Here is a 20,091-nt window from a genome sequence, read left to right as displayed (position 1 = left end):
CCTCTGAGACTCTCCTCCCACCCAGGACCAGAGGCAGATTTCAGGCTAGTGAGAACTTTCCCCAAGTCATCTCCTTCCTCCCTACCCATGGCCTTCCTGTCCTGGATGACACCTGCCCTACCTTCCCATGGGGTGGTGGGGGTCATCACTTGGCCTGATTGGCAGGATTGCTGGGAAGAAAACTGGGGCAACAGGAGTTGTCTACAAAGTGCTGTCTCCATTGCATATGTAAGCACCAGTCAGTCACACGGTGGAAGATCGATTCGCTCCCATTCCCTTCTCCTCACCCTCCCCGGCCCCAAGACTGACAACTGAGGCCACCTCAGTGGCTGGGCCTGCCCCTCTGGCCTCTAAGAATTGGCCTGCTCTGGCCTGACCCTTTCTGCCTGTCCTGTAGTTTTGCTGCAGGCTAAGCACCTGGAACCCCCTTCAGACGGAAGCCCAGCTCCCGACCTCAGGCCCTGCTTCACCCAGGAACACCTGGGCCCCAAGAGAATGCCAGGCCAGAGGACAGTGCCAGGAGGCCACAAGCACAGTCCCAGCATGGCCACCGCCTAGGGCAGCCCCAGCAGGCCTGGCCACGCAGAGATGGCTCGCGCCATCCGTAACTGGGGACAGCTCCAGAGGGTGGTTCTGTGGCCGTGAAATGTGCTGATCACAGTGGCGGGACACAGTAAGTGCTAAGGAAACAGCTATTGTCAAAGTGATGCTGGATCGGGTCCCAGTGGGGAACCCTGACCCAGAAAATTAAAGACACCCCACAATCTTTCTGCCCTGAAGCCCGAGGCCAGCCTGGAGGACTCCAGTCCGCACCACTTGGGGTGTGTGTGTGTGCATGGTGCACACACGTGTGTCCCCTTCATCTCTGCCTCGTCATCCTCATCCCGGCTGCCATCCTTTGAGCCGTATCTATATGCCAGGCACTCAGACAGAGATGTCCTTCAAATGTCCATTTCACAATTTAAAAAACACCCCCACTGAGGCTCAGGCACAGATGCAGAGCACAGAGGTCTGTGGGGGGGGTTGGGAAGGGAGTTGGGGGGGCGGCCACCCTTCCTCCACCCTGGGCCTCCCTCCCCAGCATTTGGGCCCCTTGTGAATGAGGACACATTTTACAGTCATGTGACCCCCCTGTGACCACCCAGAGGCCCAAGTAAGAAGACCACATGATGGAACCCGAGGGCTGGAAAGTGCCGCCAGTGCCACCCCAGGGTGCACAGGATGCAGAGCAGGCCCTGCCGCAGTACTCGCCACACAGCAGCCTCTGTCGCCCGTGGCAAGCAGGCCACATCCCCAGCCCATCTGTGCATTGGAGGGTTTACACCCAAATGCTGGAAGGAAACTTCACCTGGTGAGACTGCTCCCTCGCCTTCCCTCCAGGGCACTGGCCAGAGCCCCTCCAACATGAGTCATCGCCAGCCTGGGCCTGGCTGTTATTGACCCGGATGTCCTGGTGCGAAGCCTATTCTGCTTATGGTGACTTCAGACCAGGCCACCTGTCCCCTGAGCCTTGCTGTGAGGTATCACTGCACTCGTCACAGGCTCTGCTGCCAGGTTTGCCGCCACCACCACCACCCCTCGCTATTTCTGAGCCGTTTCTGTGACATCATCTACCACCACTGTGGACCAGAGCTCAGCGGCTCGCTCGGAGCATGGGCATAGTGTGCCAGCTGCCCTGCCCTCCAGGGAGCGTCCACAGGCCAGGAAGCAGAGGTGGACAGTGCAATGAGAGAGCAGGAAGGACGAGAAAGCCTGGTCAGGCTGTGTGAGCCCCTGGGGGTGAGCGTGCCCTGGGCCTCTCAGGCCCACGAGCTTTGCACATGTGCGCATGGGTCCGTTTGAGCTGTGTTTCTGACACACGCAAGTGGAAGTCTGGAACCTGGAAGGGGGCTGAGGAGAGGTGGCAGGGGGGCGGGGCAGGCAGCGGGGACCCCACCCAAGCTGGGTAGGGGCTGCAGTGGGGAAGCAGCCGGGGGACAATGACAAAGCCCTCCTGCTGGAGGCCCCCCTGCTGAAGAGCAGGTGCGGGAGTCAGATGCCTCCGCCCTCTGGCAGGACAGAGAAGCAGGGGCACATCCCCCATACACCTGAGCGTGCGGCCACGACTCCTACACGCTCCACAAACCTGCTTTCCCAGCGCCCTCTCCACCTGGGGGATGTCACCCCTTCCAGGGGCTCTGGTCCTAGAGCTCTGAATCTTTCCAGTACTTTCCAATGAATCACAACTTTCACCGAGAGCTGAGCCACTGAGAGGCCAGCCCGGTGGATAAGGGAGGGATAGAGCTGACGTGCCATGGGGCAGAACCAGGCCTAGCTTTCCTAGCGGGGGTGGATCTTCTTTTCTGGGGTTCAAAAACTGCTTCTGATGCAAAACACACGCTTCCCAAGCTTCCGAGAAAGTGACCTTCATTTCAACCAGAATTTTTTTTTTGTTGAGATGGAGTTTTCTCTGCCGCCCAGGCTGGAGTGCAGTGGCGCCATCTTGGCACACTGCAACCTCCGCCTCCCGGGTTCAAGTGATTCTTCTGCCTCAGCCTCTCGAGTAGCTGGGATTACAGGCGCCCGCCACCTCGCCCAGCTAATTTTTGTATTTTTAGTAGAGACAGGGTTTCACCATGTTGGCCAGGCAGGTCTCAAACTCCTGGCCTCAACTGATTCATCTGCCTCAGTCTCCCAAAGTTTTGGGCTCACAGGCGTGAGCCACCACGCCCAGCCTCAATCAGGAGAATGTTGACACAATCATGAATTTGGGGTCCCGGTCGAAGTCAGTGCAATGGGGACGGCAGCAGCTGGCTGAGCATTCAGGTGCAGACGGCACCTCAATCGTCAACGCCTGCTTCCCGTTTCTACCTCAGCAAGCTCCCCCCAGCCCTGGGCCTCTGCAGGGCGCCTCAGCCAGGGGCTGGCCCCTTCTTCCATGTGGGAGACTGTGCTGGGACCTGAGGCCCTCGGGGCCTCCTCCTGCTGCTCCACAGTGCCTCTGCAGCCCCTCAGTCACCCCTCGAAGTGCTTGTCACCGTCACAGCAAGTTGCTTTGATACCATCTGTCAGGTGGGGTCATGTTCTGAAGCATTTTTGCCCCTGCAATTATTTTTTCTTCTTTAAATAAATTATGCAGCTGAAGCAGCTGCCCACCTCGGGGTGAGTGATGATAACTGAGCAGAGAACAAATGCGGCAATTTGGAGCATGGAGTTCCTAAACTGACCTTTAAAACTGATGGCAATTATCAGTCTAAAAGAAAAGGTTTCGGAACAGTCCGTCTACTGAAGGATTCAGAGCACGTTATTCTTGCGGACGCTTGGTTGGGAGCTGATGGAGACTGCCCAGCCCTGCCCTCCCCTATACTCAACGAAGATCTCCTGGCTGGGGCAAGAGGCAGGAGGGAATGTCCCCCAGTGGGGCCCCGCCAGGCCCTGCCCCACTCTTTGTGGACAAAAGGCCTCAGGGCCCCTCCACAGCTCCCTTGGGGTCAGTGAACACCGGTCTCAGTGACCCGGCCCAAACCCCTGCACCAAGTTGGCCCCCAGGCCCAGGGCTCTCCCTGGGCAGGAGGAGGGAGGGAAAAACCAGGATGCAGCTGAGAAAATCCAGACAGGATTGAGTGTCTGTCATCAGAAGGGCCCCCAGGATGGAAACAAGCCAAGTTGCTTTCTGCACCCCAAGTTATAGTCACAAATGTTTTCAGGGTGTGGCTGGCCCCAGGAGAGGACTTGTGACTAGAGTCTTCTGAACCTTTCTGTGGGGCAGTCCCTCTCAGAACAGGGCGTGGAGCAGGTGTACAGGCCCTGCTGGGGACAAGAAAGAAGCTGCACATCACTCATTCTCCTGCTTCATTAGGAGGGACTTTCAGGACCCCACAGGTGAGACCTCAGACAGCAGGAAGAGGCAGAGGGACTCAGGAGCAGCTGGGCAGCCAGCATCCCAGGGTCAGACTTCCTTCCAGAGCCATGTGGCAAGACAGCTAGGACTCCTCCAACCACCACCCTGCCTGGACCAGATGGTTTCAGATCACATCATGCAACCCCAAATATATTCCTGGTCCTGCCTCTCCCCTTCAACCCAAAGAAAAATGTCGGTTCAGCGGGTGGGGGGGCGTGCAGTAGAGATCTGCCTTTGGCTAAGTCTAGAGTTCTTCCTCCTTAAGCTGGGGTGATGGGGCCTGGAGGGGTCCTCCCTCCCTAAGGTGGGTGATGGAGCCTAAGCTCCTGAGACTATAAGAACAGGAACATCAAAAAGCTCAGCCAACCTTGGGCCATGAATGCCTTCCCTTTGTCTTCCCTCCTACCTGACCCTGCCTCCAGGGCAGCCCAAAGCATCTGTTATATACGGCAGAGGCCTGCCAGGAGGGCCCCAGAGCTGGGGTGGATTAGGGGTGTGGGCAACCCATGTTCCCTTCAAGGGCCATGATGGGAGAGTGGTCAGAGCAGTAAGGGGAAGGGCATAAGGACAAGAAAGTCGTCCCAAAACCTCTCCAAAGGGTAGTGGGGAAGTGGCTGGTTCAAGTTGTCACTTCCCAGTGGGTCAAAAGGAACAGAAGCTGAGGCTCTAACACCAGCCTTCCCCCACAGGGCTCCTGTGACCCTATAGAAACTTGGCCTTGGGACAAGAGCAGAGGATGGGGGACCCTGCTCTGGGGCACTGGGGCAGGTGCGGGAAGGAGGCACTTGAGAAAGCAGCCGAGTGTCTGGAGCCCATCTCCTAAACCTCACCAACCAGAGCAGGTGGGTGGCCCAAGGAGACCACCACTAAGGCCCATCTCCTAAGCCTCACCAACCAGAACGGGGAGGTACCCCGAGGAGACCACTGCTAGGGCCCACCCTTCGAGGCGCAGGCTGAAGTCATGCCATCCTCTGCCTGTCTTCAGTGCAGTGGAACTGCCCCCTTACAAGACCTGAAGCTGGGTCCCAGGGGGCAGACGCTAGAGGGTCTTGAGGCAGGCCACAACCTTGAGCTACACACGTGAACAGCATTTATTTTTCATGCACTCAACACACGTTCAAGCCTATGGACTCTCTGCTGGGCCCTGAGCAGGGCCCTGGGAACAGAGGTGTGAGAAACCTCTGAGCTGGTCGAGGCCAGGGCCGGTATCGTCCCCCAGCACAGAGCCTGGTGGCCGCTGTCACCTAGTGTTTGCTGAATACAGAGAAGGTCGTGTGGGGTGAGCAGGTTGGGCAGGGCAGCTGGAATAAGGGGTGCTGCGGCTGAGACCATGAGGGGGGCTCATCCCCACCTAGAAGCACCTCAGTCGCCGGGTTCCCGTCCTCCTTGCTGATGGCTGCAGACTCTGGGAACAGGGAACTCCCCTCTGCCTCAGAGAACTTGCCTAGGGAGTGGAGAGGGCCACCAGTCCCCTGAACAGTGGCCTCAACTCCTCCCTGTCCTGAGCCCCTGGGCTTCTGGTAGCTTGGAGCCTGCTGCCTGAGGTCAGGCTGAATGGCCTGGGACCACATGTCTATGTCCAAGCGCCCAGAGGGCCCAGCCCTGCCCTGTGATCAGGTTAAGGCCTGGCAGGGCTGGGGAAGGGAAGGGACATGCAGCAGGAGGTCATGGGGCCCAGGAGTCTCGGAGGGACCCCCAGAGCAGCGTACTGGCCCCACAGGCCCCGAGCTGGGAGCCCTGAGGTCAGAGCCCCAGAGGAGCCCGAAGCACAGTCCAGCTCAGCAGGGCCGCTTGCTGTCCAGAATGGCCTTCCAGTCGTCCGCCCATGAGTGTAGCCTGCGGCGAGGGGGCTGCAGCTGCAGGTGCTGGTTGTGGCAGGCGGTGAAGAGGACATGCTCCCAGCTGGGGGTTGGCTCGGCCCCTGTGGGTGGGAAAGCAGCACTCAGCTCAGCAGTGGAGACCTGGAACGCAGCCACCTAGGGTGGAAATGTGGGTAATCCAAGCAGGCATCTGGCCTCACCGAAACTAGTTTCCTCTGTAAAGTGGTGACTGCACCCACGCCTGCCTCGCAGCAGGTGTGAGGATGGCATGAGATGCAGCAAGGAGGCCCTCAGTACGCGCAGCTAGCACTCAGTCAACAGGGACTGACTGTGCAGGCCGCCGTCACCACCAGCGCTGCCAAGGGACATGTGCCCCGCCATCCTGATGGCTTATACCACATGGTATTCCAACTTCCCTCTCCGTGCCCCGCCATCCTGATGGCTTACACCACACGGTGTTCCCCCGACTTCCCTCTCCGTGCCCCGCCATCCCGCTGACCCAGTGTGGGAAGGTCAGGTGGCACTAGCTCTGTAGCTCACCAGCCGCTGACCACAGACCCCCTGCAGCCTTTCCAGGCCTCAATTCCCTCGTGTCCACACTGGTGCTGCTGGTGAGACGCCACCCCTTTGGGTTATACACCCGCCCCCACCTCCCTGTGGCTGGAGATGGAGGCCAAGTCAGCCTTTGGGCCCTGAAGGTCACGGCCCCCACAGGCCACTGTCTGCCCTGACTCTGGCAGGAATCCACGAGGCTGGGGAGGGTGGGGTGGGGTGGGATGGGTACAGCCATGGAATCCACCCTCTGGACACAGTGATGGAGGTGGGCATGTTTCCCAAGCCAGTGCTAAAACCATCAGGGGAAAAATAGAATGTATATTCCCACTGGGGTGTCCAAAAGACTAGACCTGAAACTACCGATGGCTACGAGGAGGATGTCGGGAAAGCAGGCCAGGGCAGAGCCAGGAGGCAAAGCAACAACACTCACGGGCAGTTTCAACGCCTAGACTTGGCTGGCCAAGGCCCTCCTCAGCCCTCTTTTCAGTTAGGTAAACCCATACACTTCCCGTCTCCTGTGTTGTGTTGTGTTTTGTTTTGTTTTCTTGAGACAGGGTCTTACTCTGTCACCCAGACTGGAATGCAGTGGTGCAATCACAGCTCACTGCAGCCTCTACCTCCCCAGCTCAGGTGATTTTCCCACCTCAGCCTCCAGAGTCACAGGGACCAGAGGCATGCGCCACCACCACTGGCTAATTTTTTGGGGGGTTTTTTTCGTAGAGACAGGTAGTCTCACCAAGTTGCCCAAGCTGGTCTCCAACTCCTGGGCTCAAACAGTCCTTTCACTTCAGCCCCTGGAGTAGCTGGGACTGCAGGCAGGCACTGCCATGCCCAGATAACTTTTGTATTTTTTTGCAGAAACAGGGTCTCGCTATGTTGGCCAGGCTGGTTTCACACTCCTGGGCTCAAGCTATCCACCCACATCAGCCTCCCAAATTACAGGCGTGAGTCGCCACGCCCGTCTCCCTCTCCTTTCTACGGCAGTTCAAAGTTGACTGGCTTGCATGTTTTTTGGGAGGGGGGTCTTCTGTCCCAACCCACCTTCCCCGCAGGAGCTCTGTTGTGCCCTCTGGGTTTTGCTGCTAAAAACAAACATTTGGAGACCAGAGTTGAGTCCCCGTGTTACATGAGGAAAGCAAGGCTTTGATGCTGAAGGGACTTCCCCAAGGCCACCCCTCAAGTTAACCCTAGAGCTGGCACCCACTCCTCCCAGCTCCCAGGAGCACCAGGCCACAGCCCATACAGAGGGGCCTTGTCTTCCCGAAGGGGAGGGCTCAGTGCCTGGCAAACAGCTGAGGACTAAGTGGGGCAGGAAGCAGCTAAGTGCTCACTGCCCAGGAGAAGGCGGCCAAGGCTCGGGCCCTCCCCATATGCTCCTCACCTGCCGCAGGCCACTTGCCTGTGATGTCCGGCCGGTCGTCTATGAGAAGGTCAGCAGAGACCACGGTCTTGTCTCTGGTGAGCACAATCTGCTCCAGAAAGTCGGGGCCGAAGTGCTTCTCCACCCAGGCGTACTGGACGCGAGCAGGCGGGGGCGGGTGGTGAGAAGAAAGTGACATCAGACCTGGGAGCCGACCCAGAGCCGAGGGTAGGGGTCAGCCTAGACCTCAGCTAACAGGCAGGGAGGGACGGAAGCCTGACGCCAAAGCCCAGCGCCAGGCAGTCAGTGCTGGGAGGGAGTCCAGCCCAGGACGCCGGCACTCAGGGAGCACGCATGGCTGGTCCACACCCCAGTAGCTAGAAAGCAGCAGAGTCATGACAAACGCAGCCCTGTACCCCCTTCACACCCAGCGAACACTGCACAGCACAACCCAAACAGAGGGGGCAGAGGACGGCCGTGTCTGCCACCCCCGCCACCTGCTGGGCCACTGCCACCTCCTGCCTCACATGCATGCGGGCAGTGCGTTCTGTTAGGCACTGAACAAAGAAAACCGAGACGAAAAGCAGCTCCTACCCTCAGGGAGCTTACAGCTGAGGAGACAGCGGTCAAGGCCCTCTTAAACAATGAGTTACATAACACCTGGGACAGGCCTACAAAGAAGCCACAGGCTGCCCAAGGAAGACTTTCTTCAGGACACGCAAGCTGACCACAGGGGCACTCCTAGCACACAGCGCATTCCAGGCGCTGACGGAAATGGGGTGGGGTGTGTCTGGGCCAACGGAGAGCAAGCTGGGGTGCTGGTACTCCCCAGGGGCGGGGAGCAGACCGGGGCCTGGCAAGCCACCGGCACCCTGTCGCCACTGGTGGGCTCTCGGCATCTTTTCCCTTTTCCTCGATTCCCTGGGGAAATTGACTTTTTCCTATAGGTTAGCAGGTCCTGGCTGCTCTCACCACCCCAGTGCAGCCAGGGGTGGGCGCGGCCTAAGCATGGCACCTGCTCTGGCCCATGGGCCCCAGGCACCCTGACTGAGCCCTGCCCAGCTCCAGGCTGTCTCTACAGCCACCCAGATTCCAACACCCTTGTTGATTTCTGACACTGGCAACCAACACCTTAACTCACAGACCCTGTTACAACTACAGACGTTAACCAGCAGCAGATTTTAAGCAGAGGACGGGCAGGACTGGATGCACTTTTCCCCAAAGCTCCCCTGGTTCCTGCATAAACAAACAGAAACACTGAGTGGCCCAGGCTGTGCAGGGAGCTCAGTGCATCAGCTGCTAACCTGGGGCAGAGGCGGGCAGGTCCTTGCCCTCTCAGGGACTCCGTTTTTCCCTGTATGTGACAAGGGGATGGGACATGGGTGCCTTGGGGTGGCTTTCTTCCAGTTGGAGGTTGCTTCAGGAGCCCCACTTCACGAAGGCAGACACTGCATGACCTTCTGCAACTGGCCAGCACATAGGACGTTAGACAAGGGCTGGATGTGCAGAGCAGACCAGCCCTACAGCTGTCCCAGCGCCGCCTTTCCCTGTGGCCACCTCGCTTACCGCGCCCACCCACAGCGACCTCCTCTCAGTGCTTGACCGTATTATGCTTTTTCCTGCTCAGAGCCTCACATGTGCCATTTCCTCTGACTGGAACATTCCTTCATGGACACGTGTGTGCACCCATGCACACACAAGAGAACACGTGCACACACACACATGCACACAGGGCCCTTCTCCTAGCCCAGTGAGCGCCTATCCTTCTAAAGCTGTCACCTCCTCAGCCTTCCCACTCTAATTGTCCTTCCTAGCAGTGTCACAGTTGGAGCTATACATCTCTATAACTTACTTCACATCTGCCCCACAGGACTGTAAGTTGCTTGTGAAGGCTGGATGCGGGGCAAGAGCCTGGGGCTAATGTTTTTAGCAGAACTACTCCACAGGCACGCAGCGTCCGTCATCGTATCTAAGCCTCACAGCAACCTTCCAGGTAGCCAAACTTTCCTTACTCGTGGAGTAATTTAGCCAATATTGCATAAGGTAGAGTTCCAGGAACCGGAGAGACGACGGTCAACAGGAGACCTATGGAATGCACATAGCAGGAGGAGGCACACAGGCCACAGACAACCCCAGCCGGGGGGCAAGGGCTCTGCAGTCAGCACAGAGTTCCAGCCTCACACAGAGGCCTCACCATAACGGCGGCATCTGCTCTGGAGCCGACTGACAAGGCGGCTGGCTCTCCGTAGGTTGGCAGGAACATTTCAGGCAGAGGAACAACAAACACTGATGTTCCAAGGCAGGCTGGTGCTCAGGTGTTTGAGGAATGGGGAAACCCTGGAGTGAGGCTGGAACATGGAAAATCTGGGAGTGTAGGAAGAGAAGGGTCAGGTTTTGTTTTTTTAATTTCCACTGCACTGTGACCAACGCTTTTGTAAGATATGAAATCAAATCATGTGCCTGAACACTGCATCACTGTCAAATTGCCATGAACGTTTCCAATCACAAGCACCGAGTTTCTGTTTCATCTTGGACCGGCACCAGTCTGCAGACAACATACAGAGCTGCTCTGCACAAAGAGTTTGTGTGGGAAAATGATGCACCATGACAGTGGTGACGAGATCCCGTACAGATGAAGAAACAGAGGCTCAGAGAGGGTCGGTGACTTCCCAGGGGTCACACAAGTGGCAAAACAAAGTGGGCTGTTTGTATTGAGTTGTGAGAGTAGTTTATGTATTCTAGAAAAGAGTCCTTTATCAGACAATGCATTTTGCAAATATTTTTTCATGATCTGTGATTTGTCTTTTCATTTTCTGAACAGTACCTTTTGAAGAGCAGAAGTTTTATACTTTTAACTTATACATGTATATATGTATTTATATGTATTTACTCCATTTGGGGCTTTTTTTTTTTTTCATTTTTTGAGACAGAGTCTTGCTCTGTCCCCCAGGCTGGAGTGCAATGGCGTGATCTTGGCTCACTGCAACCTCCACCTGCCAGGTTCAAGTGATTGTCCTGCCTCAGCCTCCCAAGTAGCTGGGATCACAAGCATCCGCCACCACGCCCAGCTAAATTTTTGTATTTTTAGTAGAGACAGGGTTTCACCATGTTGACCATGCTGGTCTCAAACTCCTGACCTTATGATCTGTCCACCTCGGCCTCCCAAAGTGCTGGGATTACAGGTGTGAACCACTGTACCCGGCCAGGGTTAAATTTTATATATGGTAAGAGGTAAAAATAGAAGAGGGCATGGGGTTCCCCCTGAGCCTCCTGGAGCCCAGCCATGAGCACTTATGTGGCCACTACTCATAGATACCACCAGCTTCTCATGTGAGTATCTCTATCCCTCAGCAGGTTGCCCAGTCCCTGTGTGGTGACACAGGGATGAGAACAGCATCTACCTCGTGGGGATTTAGTGGAAAATTGTGCATCAAAGTCTCAGTACTGCACCTGTCACACAGAAAGTCTTCAGAAAAAGGATTCTAGCTTTTTGTCTTACCCTCAAAATTAGGCCCTAAGTCTCCCCTCTTGCCCCTGTGGTTCTGATACATGTGAGCTGGGGACCTTGGGCCAGCCAGTGACTTCCACTGTGAGATCAGTTTCCTCACAGTGTCGCTGGTATGATGAAATAAAACACTGTGAGGACACCTGGAGTAATGCCTGATACAGATGTTACTAAATAAATATAATTATCATAACTAGACTTTCATAGCCCCAAATTGTCTACATAAAGCAAGTAGAACTATTAATTTGGCAAAGTAACAGGATAAGGTCAATATACAAAAATCACATGTATTTTTGGAATAAAACTAGAAATCAATAAGAGGAATTTTGGAAACTACACAAACACACAGACATTAAACAACATGCTCCTGAATGAAGTGGGTCAATGAAGAAATGAAGGAAACTGAAAAATTTATTGAAACACATGATAATGGAAGCACAACATACCAAAACCTATGGGATGCAGCAAAAGCAGTACTAAATGGGAAGTTTATAGCTATAAGTGCCACATCAAAAAAGAAGAAAATGCTTTTGTGGGGGCCTGAATTCTAAAAAAATTAAAAAAGAAGAAGAAAAACTTCAAGTAAACAACCTAATGATGCATCCTAAAGAAACAGAAAAGCAAGAGCAGGCCGGGCGTGGTGGCTCACGCCTGTGATCCCAGCACTTTGAGAGGCAGGCAGATCACAAGGTCAGGAGATCGAGACCAGCCTGGCCAACATGGTGAAACCCCATCTCTACTAAAAATACAAAAATTAGCTGGGCGTGGTGGGGGGCACCTGTAGTCCCAGCTACTTGAGAGGCTTAGGCAGGAGAATGGCTTGAACCCAGGAGGCAGAGGTTGCAGTGAGCTGAGATTGTGCTACTGCACTCCAGCCTGGGTGACAGAGCAAGGCTCTGTCTCAAAAAAAAAAAAAGAAAAAAAGAAAAGAAAAGAAATAACAAAAACCAGAGCAGAAATAAATGAATATGAAATATAAAAAAAATACAAAAATTGGTTTTGTGAAAAGAAACAAAAAGTTGGTTTTTTGGAAAGCTAAACAAAATGACAAACCTTTAGCCAAAGTAAGAAAAAAAGAGAGAAGACCCAAATAAATAAAATCAGAGATGACAAAGGAAACATTACAACTGATATTACAGAAATTTAAAGGATCATTGATGGCTACGATGAGCAACTACATGCCAATACATTAGAAAATCTAGAAGAAATGCACAAATTCCTAGACACATGCAATCTACCAGGATTGAACCATGAGCAAATCCAAAACAAACAGACCAATAACAAGTAACAAAAATTGAAGCCATAAGAAAAGTCTCCCAGCAAAGAAAAGGCTGAGACCCAATGGCTTCACTGCTGAATTCTACCACTTACAAAACTAATACCAATCCTACTTAAACTACTCAGAAATATAGAGAAGGAAGGAATACTTCCAAACTCATTCTATGAGGCCAGTATCACCGTGATACCAAAATCAGACACAAACACATCAAAAAAAAAAAAAAGAGAGAGAAAACTGTAGGCCAGTATCACTGATAAATATTGATGCAAAAATCCTCAATAAAATATTAGCAAATCGAAGTCAACAACACATTAAAAAAAGATCATCCAGCATGACCAAGGGGAATTTATCCCAGGGATGCAAGGATAGTTCAGCAAATGCAAATCAATTAATGTGATATATCATATCAACAGAACGAAGGACAAAAAAACATATGATTATTTCAATTGGTGCTGAAAAAGTATTTGATAAAATTCAATATCCTTTCATGATAAAAACCCTCGGCTGGGCGCGGTGGCTCACGCCTGTAATCCCAGAACTTTGGGAGGCTAAGGCAGACGGATCACAAGGTCAGGAGACCGAGACCATCCTGCCTAACACCGTGAAATCCCACCTCTACTAAAAATACAAAAAATTAGCCAGGTGTGGAAGCACGCGCCTGTAGTCCCAGCTACCGGGGAGGCTGAGGCAGGAGAATGGCTTAAACCCAGAAGGCGGAGCTTGCAGTGAGCCGAGATGGTGCCGCTGCACTCCAGTCTGGGTGATAGAGCGTGACTCCCTCTCAAAAAAAAAAAACCCCTCAAAAACCTGGGTATGGAAGGAACATACCTCAACATAATAAAAGCCATATATGACAGACCTATATATGGCTAGTATCATACTGAATGGGGAAAGACGGAAAGTGTTTCCTCTAAGACCAGGAACATGACAAGAATGCCTGCTTTCACCACTATGATTCAACACAGTTCTGGAAGTCAGCCAGAGCAATCAGACAAGAGAAAGAAATAAAGGGCATCCAAATTCGAAAGGAAGAACTCAAATTATCTTTGTTTGCAGATGACATGATCTTATACTTGGAAAAATCTAAAGACTCCACAAAAAACTACTAGAACGGATAAAGTCAGCAAAGTTGCAGGATACAAAATCTGAAAAAAACAACAATCTGAAAAAAAAAAATTAAGAAAGGAATCCCATTTAAAATAGCTACAAAATAAAATAAAATACCTAAGAATTAACCCAAGTGAAAGAGCTCTACAATGTAAACTATGAAACATTATACAAGAAATTGAAGACACAAAAAGTGGAAATATATTCATTCCATGTCCATGGATTAGAAGAATAAATGCAGTTAAAATGTTCATACTACCCAAAGCAATTTACAGATTTAATGCAATCCCCATTAAAATACTATGACATTCTTCACAGAAATAGAAAAAACAACCCTAAAATTTGTGTAGAACCACAAAAATTCCAGAATAGCCAGAGCTATCCTAAGCGAAAGGAACAAAACTGGAAAAATCCCATTATCTGACTTTAAATTATACTGCAAAGCTACAGTATCCCAAATGGCATATTACTGGCATAAAAATACACATAGATCAGTGGATAAGAATACAGAACCAGGCCAGGTGCGGTGGCTCATGCCTGCAATCCCAGTGCTTTGGGAGGCTAAGGCAGGCGGATAGCCTGAGTCGGTCAGGAGTTCAAGACCAGCCTGGCTAACATGGTGAAATCCTGTCTACTAAAAATACAAAAATTAGCTGGGCATGGTGGCATACACCTATAGTCCCAGCTACTCCAGAGGCTGAGGCAGGAGAATCGCTTGAACCCGGGAGGCAGAGGTTGCAGTGAGCTGAGATGGCGCCACTGCATTCTAGCCTGGGCGACAGAGTAAGACTGGGTATGGAAGGAACATACCTCAACATAAAAAAAAAAAAAAAAAAAGAATACAGAACCCACAGATAAATCCATATATCTACCATGAACTCATTTTTGACAAAGGTGCCAAGAACATACATTGGGGAAAGGACAGTCTCTTCAATAAATGGCACTGGAAAACTGGATATCCATATGCAAAAGAATGAAACTAGACCCCTATCTCTTTCCATATACAAAAACTACTAAAAGAAAACATTGGGGAAACTCTCCAGGACCTTGGTCTGGATGAAGATTTCTTGAGTAGTACCCCAAAAGCACAGGCGACCAAAGCAAACACGGACAAATGGGATCACATCCAGTTAAAAAAGCTTCTGCACAGCAAAGGATACAGTCAGCAAAGTGAAGAGACAACCCACAGAATGGGAGAAACTATCCATCTGACAAGGGATTAATAACCAGAATATATAAGGAGCTCAAACAATTCTATAGGAAAAAAAATCTAATAATCTGATTTTAAAATGGGCAGAAAATCTGAATAGACATTTCTCAAAAGAGGACACATGGTGGCTGGCTGTGATGGTTCACACCTATAATCCCAGCACTTTGGGACGCTGAGGAGGGTGGATCAAGAGGTCAGAAGTTCAAAACCAGCCTAACCAACATGATGAAACCCCATCTCTACTAAAAATACAAAAATTAGCCAGGTGTGGTGGTGCACGTCTGTAGTCCCAGGTACTCAGGTGGCTGAGGCAGGAGAATCACTTGAACTCAGGAGGCGGAGGTTGCAGTGAGTAGAGATCATACCACTGCATTCAAGCCTGGGCGACAGAGTGAGACTCCGTCTCAAAAAAAAAAAAAAAAAAATGAGAGCCTGTCATTGGCAACAACATGGATGGCACTGGAGGTCATTATGTTAAGTGAAATAAGCCAGGCACAGAAAGAGCTATATATGTTCTCACTTACCTATGGGAGCTAAAAATTAAAACAATTGAACTCATGGAGAGAGTAGGAGGATGGTTAGTAGAGGCTGGGAAGGGGAGTGGAGGAGTATTTAGAGGGGAAGTGGAAAGGGTTAATGGGTACCAAAAAACAGAAAGAATGAATAAGACCTAGTATTCGCTAGCACAACAGGGTGATTATAGTCAAAAAAATTTTAATTGTTTATGGCCAGGCGTGGTGGCTCACGCCTGTAATCCCAGCACCTTGGGAGGCCAAGGCAGGTGGATCACCTGAGGTCAGGAGCTCAAGACCAGCCCGGCCAACACAGCGAAATCTCATCTCTAATAAAAGTACAAAAATAAGCCAGGCGTGGTGGCACATGCCTGTAGTTCCAGCTACTTGGGAGGCTGAGGCAGAACTGCTTGAACCGAGGAGGCAGAAGTTGCAGTGAGCAGAGATCACGCCACTGCACTCCAGCCTGAGTGACAGAGCTAGACTCCATCTCAAAAAAAAAAAAAAAATTGTTCATTTTAAAACAACTAAGAATATAACTGGATTGTCTATAACACAAAGGACTGAATGTTTGAGGTGATGGATACCCCATCTGCCCTGATGTGTTTGTTACATGTTGCATGCCTGTATCCAAACATCTAATGTACCTCATAAATATACATACCTACTATGTACCACAAAAATTACAAATTAAAATTTAAAAATCACTTGTATTCCAAAAATTAGCCGGGCGTGGTGGTGGTGGGCACCTGTAGTCCCAGCTACTTGGGAGGCTGAGGCAGGAGAATGGCGTGAACCCGGGAGGCAGAGCTTGCAGTGAGCCGAGATCGTGCCACTGCACTCCAGCCTGGGCAACAGAGTGAGACTCCATCTCAAAAAAAAAAAAAAAAAAAAAAAAAATCACTTGTATTCTATACATTTGGACATTGCAATTAAACAAAGTTTATAATAGCATTAAAAATGAAATAAGCTTAACTGTACACTTGATAAATTTTATCATGTGTATTTACCACTATAAAATATTAAAAATCATTTTTATAAAGATAGTCTCTACGCCAAAAAAAAACCACACCATGACATACAGACAAAGTTAACACAATATGTGCAAGACTGGTACACTGAAAGCCACAAAACATTGCTGACAGAAGGTAAAGGTGGCCTACATAAACGAGGATGTGTGTGTGCCTGTGGATCAGAAGAGCCAATATTATTAAGCTTTCTAGCTACAATGCACTTGGAATCAAATTCTCACCAGCTTCTTTGTAAAAACTGACAAGCTTGTTCTAAACATTCTATAGAAATGCAAAGGCCCCAGAATAGCCAAAACAATTTTTTTTTTTTTTTTTTTTTTTTTTTTTTTTTTTTGAGACGGAGTCTGGCTCTGTCGTCCGGGCTGGAGTGCAGTGGCCGGATCTCAGCTCACTGCAAGCTCCGCCTCCCAGATTTACGCCATTCTCCTGCCTCAGCCTCCCGAGTAGCTGGGACTACAGGTGCCCGCCACCTCGCCCGGCTAGTTTTTTGTATTTTTTAGTAGAGACGGGGTTTCACCGTGTTAGCCAGGATGGTCTCGATCTCCTGACCTCGTGATCTGCCCGTCTCGGCCTCCCAAAGTGCTGGGATTACAGGCTTGAGCCACCGCGCCCGGCCCAACAATTTTTAAAATGAAGAATAATTTTGGAAAACTCACGCTGCTTTCAAAAGTTACTATAAAACTACAGTGGCCAGGCACAGTGGCTCAGGTCTATAATCCCAGCACTTTGGGAGGCCGAAGTGGGCAGATCGTGAGGTCAGGAGATCAAGACCATCCTGGCCAACATGGTGAAACCCCATCTCAACTAAAAATACAAAAACTAGCTGGGTGTGGTGGCGCGTACCTGTAATTCCAGCTACTTGGGAGGCTGGGGCATGAGAATCACTTGAACCCAGGAGGAAGAGGTTGCACTGAGCCGAGATCACACTACTGCACTCCAGCCTGATGACAGAGGAGACTCCATCTCAAAAAAAAAAAAAAAACAAAAAAAAAAAACAAAAAAAAAAAAAACTACAGTAACTGAGACAGTGTGGTATTTACATTAGGTGGGACACTTAGATCAGAGAAGCAGGATACATTCCAGAAATGGACCCCAGGCTACCACAACACTTCAGTGAGAAAAGGTGGCCTCTCCAACAGAGGCACAACTGGATCTATATGCAAAAAAAACCCCTCTATTTTCACCTCCTACCATATATGATAATTAACTCAAAAGGAGCCAGGTACGGTGGCTCACGCTTGTTGTAATCCCAATACCTTGGGAGGCCAAGGCAGGTGGATCACCTGAGGTCAGGAGTTCGACACCAGCCTGGCCAACATGGTGAAACCCAATCTCAACTAAAATTACAAAAAAATTAGCTGGGCATGGTGGTGGGTGCCTGTAATCCTAGCTACTTGGGAGGCTGAGGCAGGAGAATGGCTTGAACCCGGGAGGCGGAGCTTGCAGTGAGCCAAGATCACACCGTTGCACTCCAGCCTGGGCCACAGAGTGAAATTCCGTCCCAAAAAAAAAAAAAAAAAAAAAAAGGATCATAACCTAAAAGTATAAAACTTATCCTCTTCTAAAGACTCTGTTGAGAAAACTCACCTGTAATTTCAGCACTTTGGGAGGCTGAGGCAGGAGGATTGCTTGAGTCCAGGGGCTCAAGACCAGCTTGGGCAACATAGCAAGACCCCATCTCTAAAAAAAAAAAAAATTGTTTTAAAAATTAGCTGGACATGGTGGCACACACCTATAGTCCCAACTAGTGAGGAGGCTAAGGTGGGAGGATCACTTCAGCCCAGGGGGTCACAGCTGCAGTGAGGCGTGATCATGCCATTGTGAAGTGACAGAGCAAAACTCTGTCTCTCAAAAAAGAAAAACAAAAAGAAAAAGAAAATTAAAATACAAATCACAGACTGGGATAAAATATTTGTAAAACACATTATCTGATAAAGAACTTGTTTCTAGCATATCTAAAGAACTCTCACAACTCACAAACAACTCAATGAGAAAGTAGGCAAAAGGCTTGAACATTTCGTTACAGAAAATATATGAAGGGCTACTTGCTTAAAAAGATGTTCAATATCATTAATCAAGGAAATGCAAAGTAAAACAACAAGACACTGCTACATGCCTATGAGAATGGCCAAAATCCCGAGCCCCGACAATACCAAATGCTGACAAGGATACGGAGCAAGAGGGACTCTCATTCGCTGTGGATTTTTTTTAAGACCCTTTATTTTTTAGAGCAATTTTAGGTTTACAGCAAAATTGAGCAGAGGTACAGAGTTCCCATACACCCTCTGCTCCCACACAACGCACAGCCTCCCCAATCATCAACACTACGGAACGCAGGATACCGGGAGTGAACCGTGACGTAAACTATGGGCTCTGAGTGACCATGGTGCATTGAGGTAGGTTCATCAGCTATAATCATGTGCACACTGACACTGGTGGGGGTGTTGTGCCTTCAGCTCAGATTTGCCTGACAAGGGTAGGCTTGGACAAGGAACTGTCTGTTAAGTTTATCAGCAGCTATTTGGAAGAAGGGCTGTTTATCACCTGATCACCATTTTGGTTCCTGAAAGCTCTGGGGAGAAAATAGTTCAGCCCAGATGAATGTAAAGGTATCCAAGCATAAAGCGGTGCTGTGGTTCTAAACCAGAATCAGGAAAAATGCCTGCCATGGAACCTAAAACTACATGTAGCTAAAGAATTACTGGCAGGACTCCCAGGGGAGGCCCTCTCTCCAAGACCTAGGAGTGCAGGCAGGAAGTCTATGAACCACCTGGAGAGCAGAGTTCAGTGATTACCAAGAAGACACAGGAGTAAAGGCGGATGCTGGCAGAGGACAGTGCTGGAAAAGATCAGAGGGGCAGATGGCTGGCAGCTCTCGACCCCACCTCCCTGCCTTTCCTGTGCCATGTGGCTCACAGGCCCACGACCAAATGCACACATCAGAAATAGAGATCTATGAGCTAGACACGGTCCCTGGCAGGCAAAATGTTGGAAGGGACAGAGTCCTGCTCCACTCAGCTGAGCAGATCCAAGACAGGCCTTAAATCAAGGAGGGTGGGGTATGCAGGTATGGGAGGTGGGTGAATGACACTCTTAGAAAAATAATACCATAGGCCGGGCACGGTGGCTCACACCTGTAATCTCAGCACTTTGGGAGGCCGAGGTGGGCGGATCACGAGGTCAGGAGATAGAGACCATCCTGGCTAACATGCTGAAACCCCATCTCCACTAAAAATACAAAAAAATTAGCCCAGCGTGGTGGCAGGCGCCTGTAGTCCAAGCTACTCGGGAGGCTGAGGCAAGAGAATGGCATGAACCCAGGAGGGAGAGCTTGCAGTGAGCCGAGATTGCGCAACTGCACTCCAGCCTGGGCGACAGAGAGAGACTCCATCTCAAAAAAAAAAAAAAAGAAGAAGAAAAAGAAAAAGAATACCATAAAACTGGAGGTTTTCAGAATGAATGGCTTGATCTAGGACACTTGAAAGGTATTATGACCAGGCACGATGGCTCAGGAGTTAGAGGCTGCAGTGAGCTATGATCATTCTACTACAATCCAGTCTGGGCAATAGAGCGAGACCCTGTCTTTAAAAAAAAAAAAAATTACATAAATAAATAAAGGGATCATGCACTTTTGTCTATAATCCCTATTACAATGATAAAATGGCCAGATCTAACTAGGAGTGAGTTAGTTTGGGAATTATTAGCCATCTGAACAGCCAATTTTATTATTTTTTGGAAATGTAATTCACATACCATAAAATTCACCAATTTAAAGTGTACAATTCAATTGTCTTTCGTGTGTTGACAATGTTACGCAATCATTACCACTATC

General features: G+C 50.3%; 1 protein-coding gene across 22 annotated transcripts in view; it reads right to left on the bottom strand.

The window, feature by feature from the left end:
• Positions 1 to 4,953: 4,953 nt before the first annotated feature.
• Positions 4,954 to 20,091, bottom strand: part of NT5M (5',3'-nucleotidase, mitochondrial) — a 39,084-nt gene continuing 23,946 nt past the window's right edge. For 2 of the 22 annotated variants that reach the window (XM_065532841.2, XM_065532832.1), the window contains 4 exons: positions 17,847 to 17,939; positions 7,655 to 7,769; positions 7,297 to 7,337; positions 4,954 to 5,801 (listed from right to left, as the gene is read on the bottom strand). In XM_065532841.2, the coding sequence (XP_065388913.1) occupies positions 5,499 to 5,801; positions 7,297 to 7,337; positions 7,655 to 7,769; positions 17,847 to 17,939 (552 nt within the window). In that variant the 3' untranslated portion in view covers positions 4,954 to 5,498. Of the gene's footprint in view, positions 5,857 to 7,296; positions 7,338 to 7,636; positions 7,770 to 9,809; positions 9,980 to 17,846; positions 17,940 to 20,091 lie in introns of all 22 variants that reach the window. The other 20 variants (XM_074018702.1, XM_065532833.1, XM_074018706.1 and 17 more) reach the window with 17 other exon arrangements.

This window comes from Macaca fascicularis, chromosome 16 (assembly GCF_037993035.2).
Source record: "Macaca fascicularis isolate 582-1 chromosome 16, T2T-MFA8v1.1".
NCBI classification, from domain to species: domain Eukaryota; kingdom Metazoa; phylum Chordata; class Mammalia; order Primates; family Cercopithecidae; genus Macaca; species Macaca fascicularis.
The sequence above is the reverse complement of the archived record's forward strand: the minus strand, read 5'-3'. Positions and strand labels throughout refer to the sequence as shown.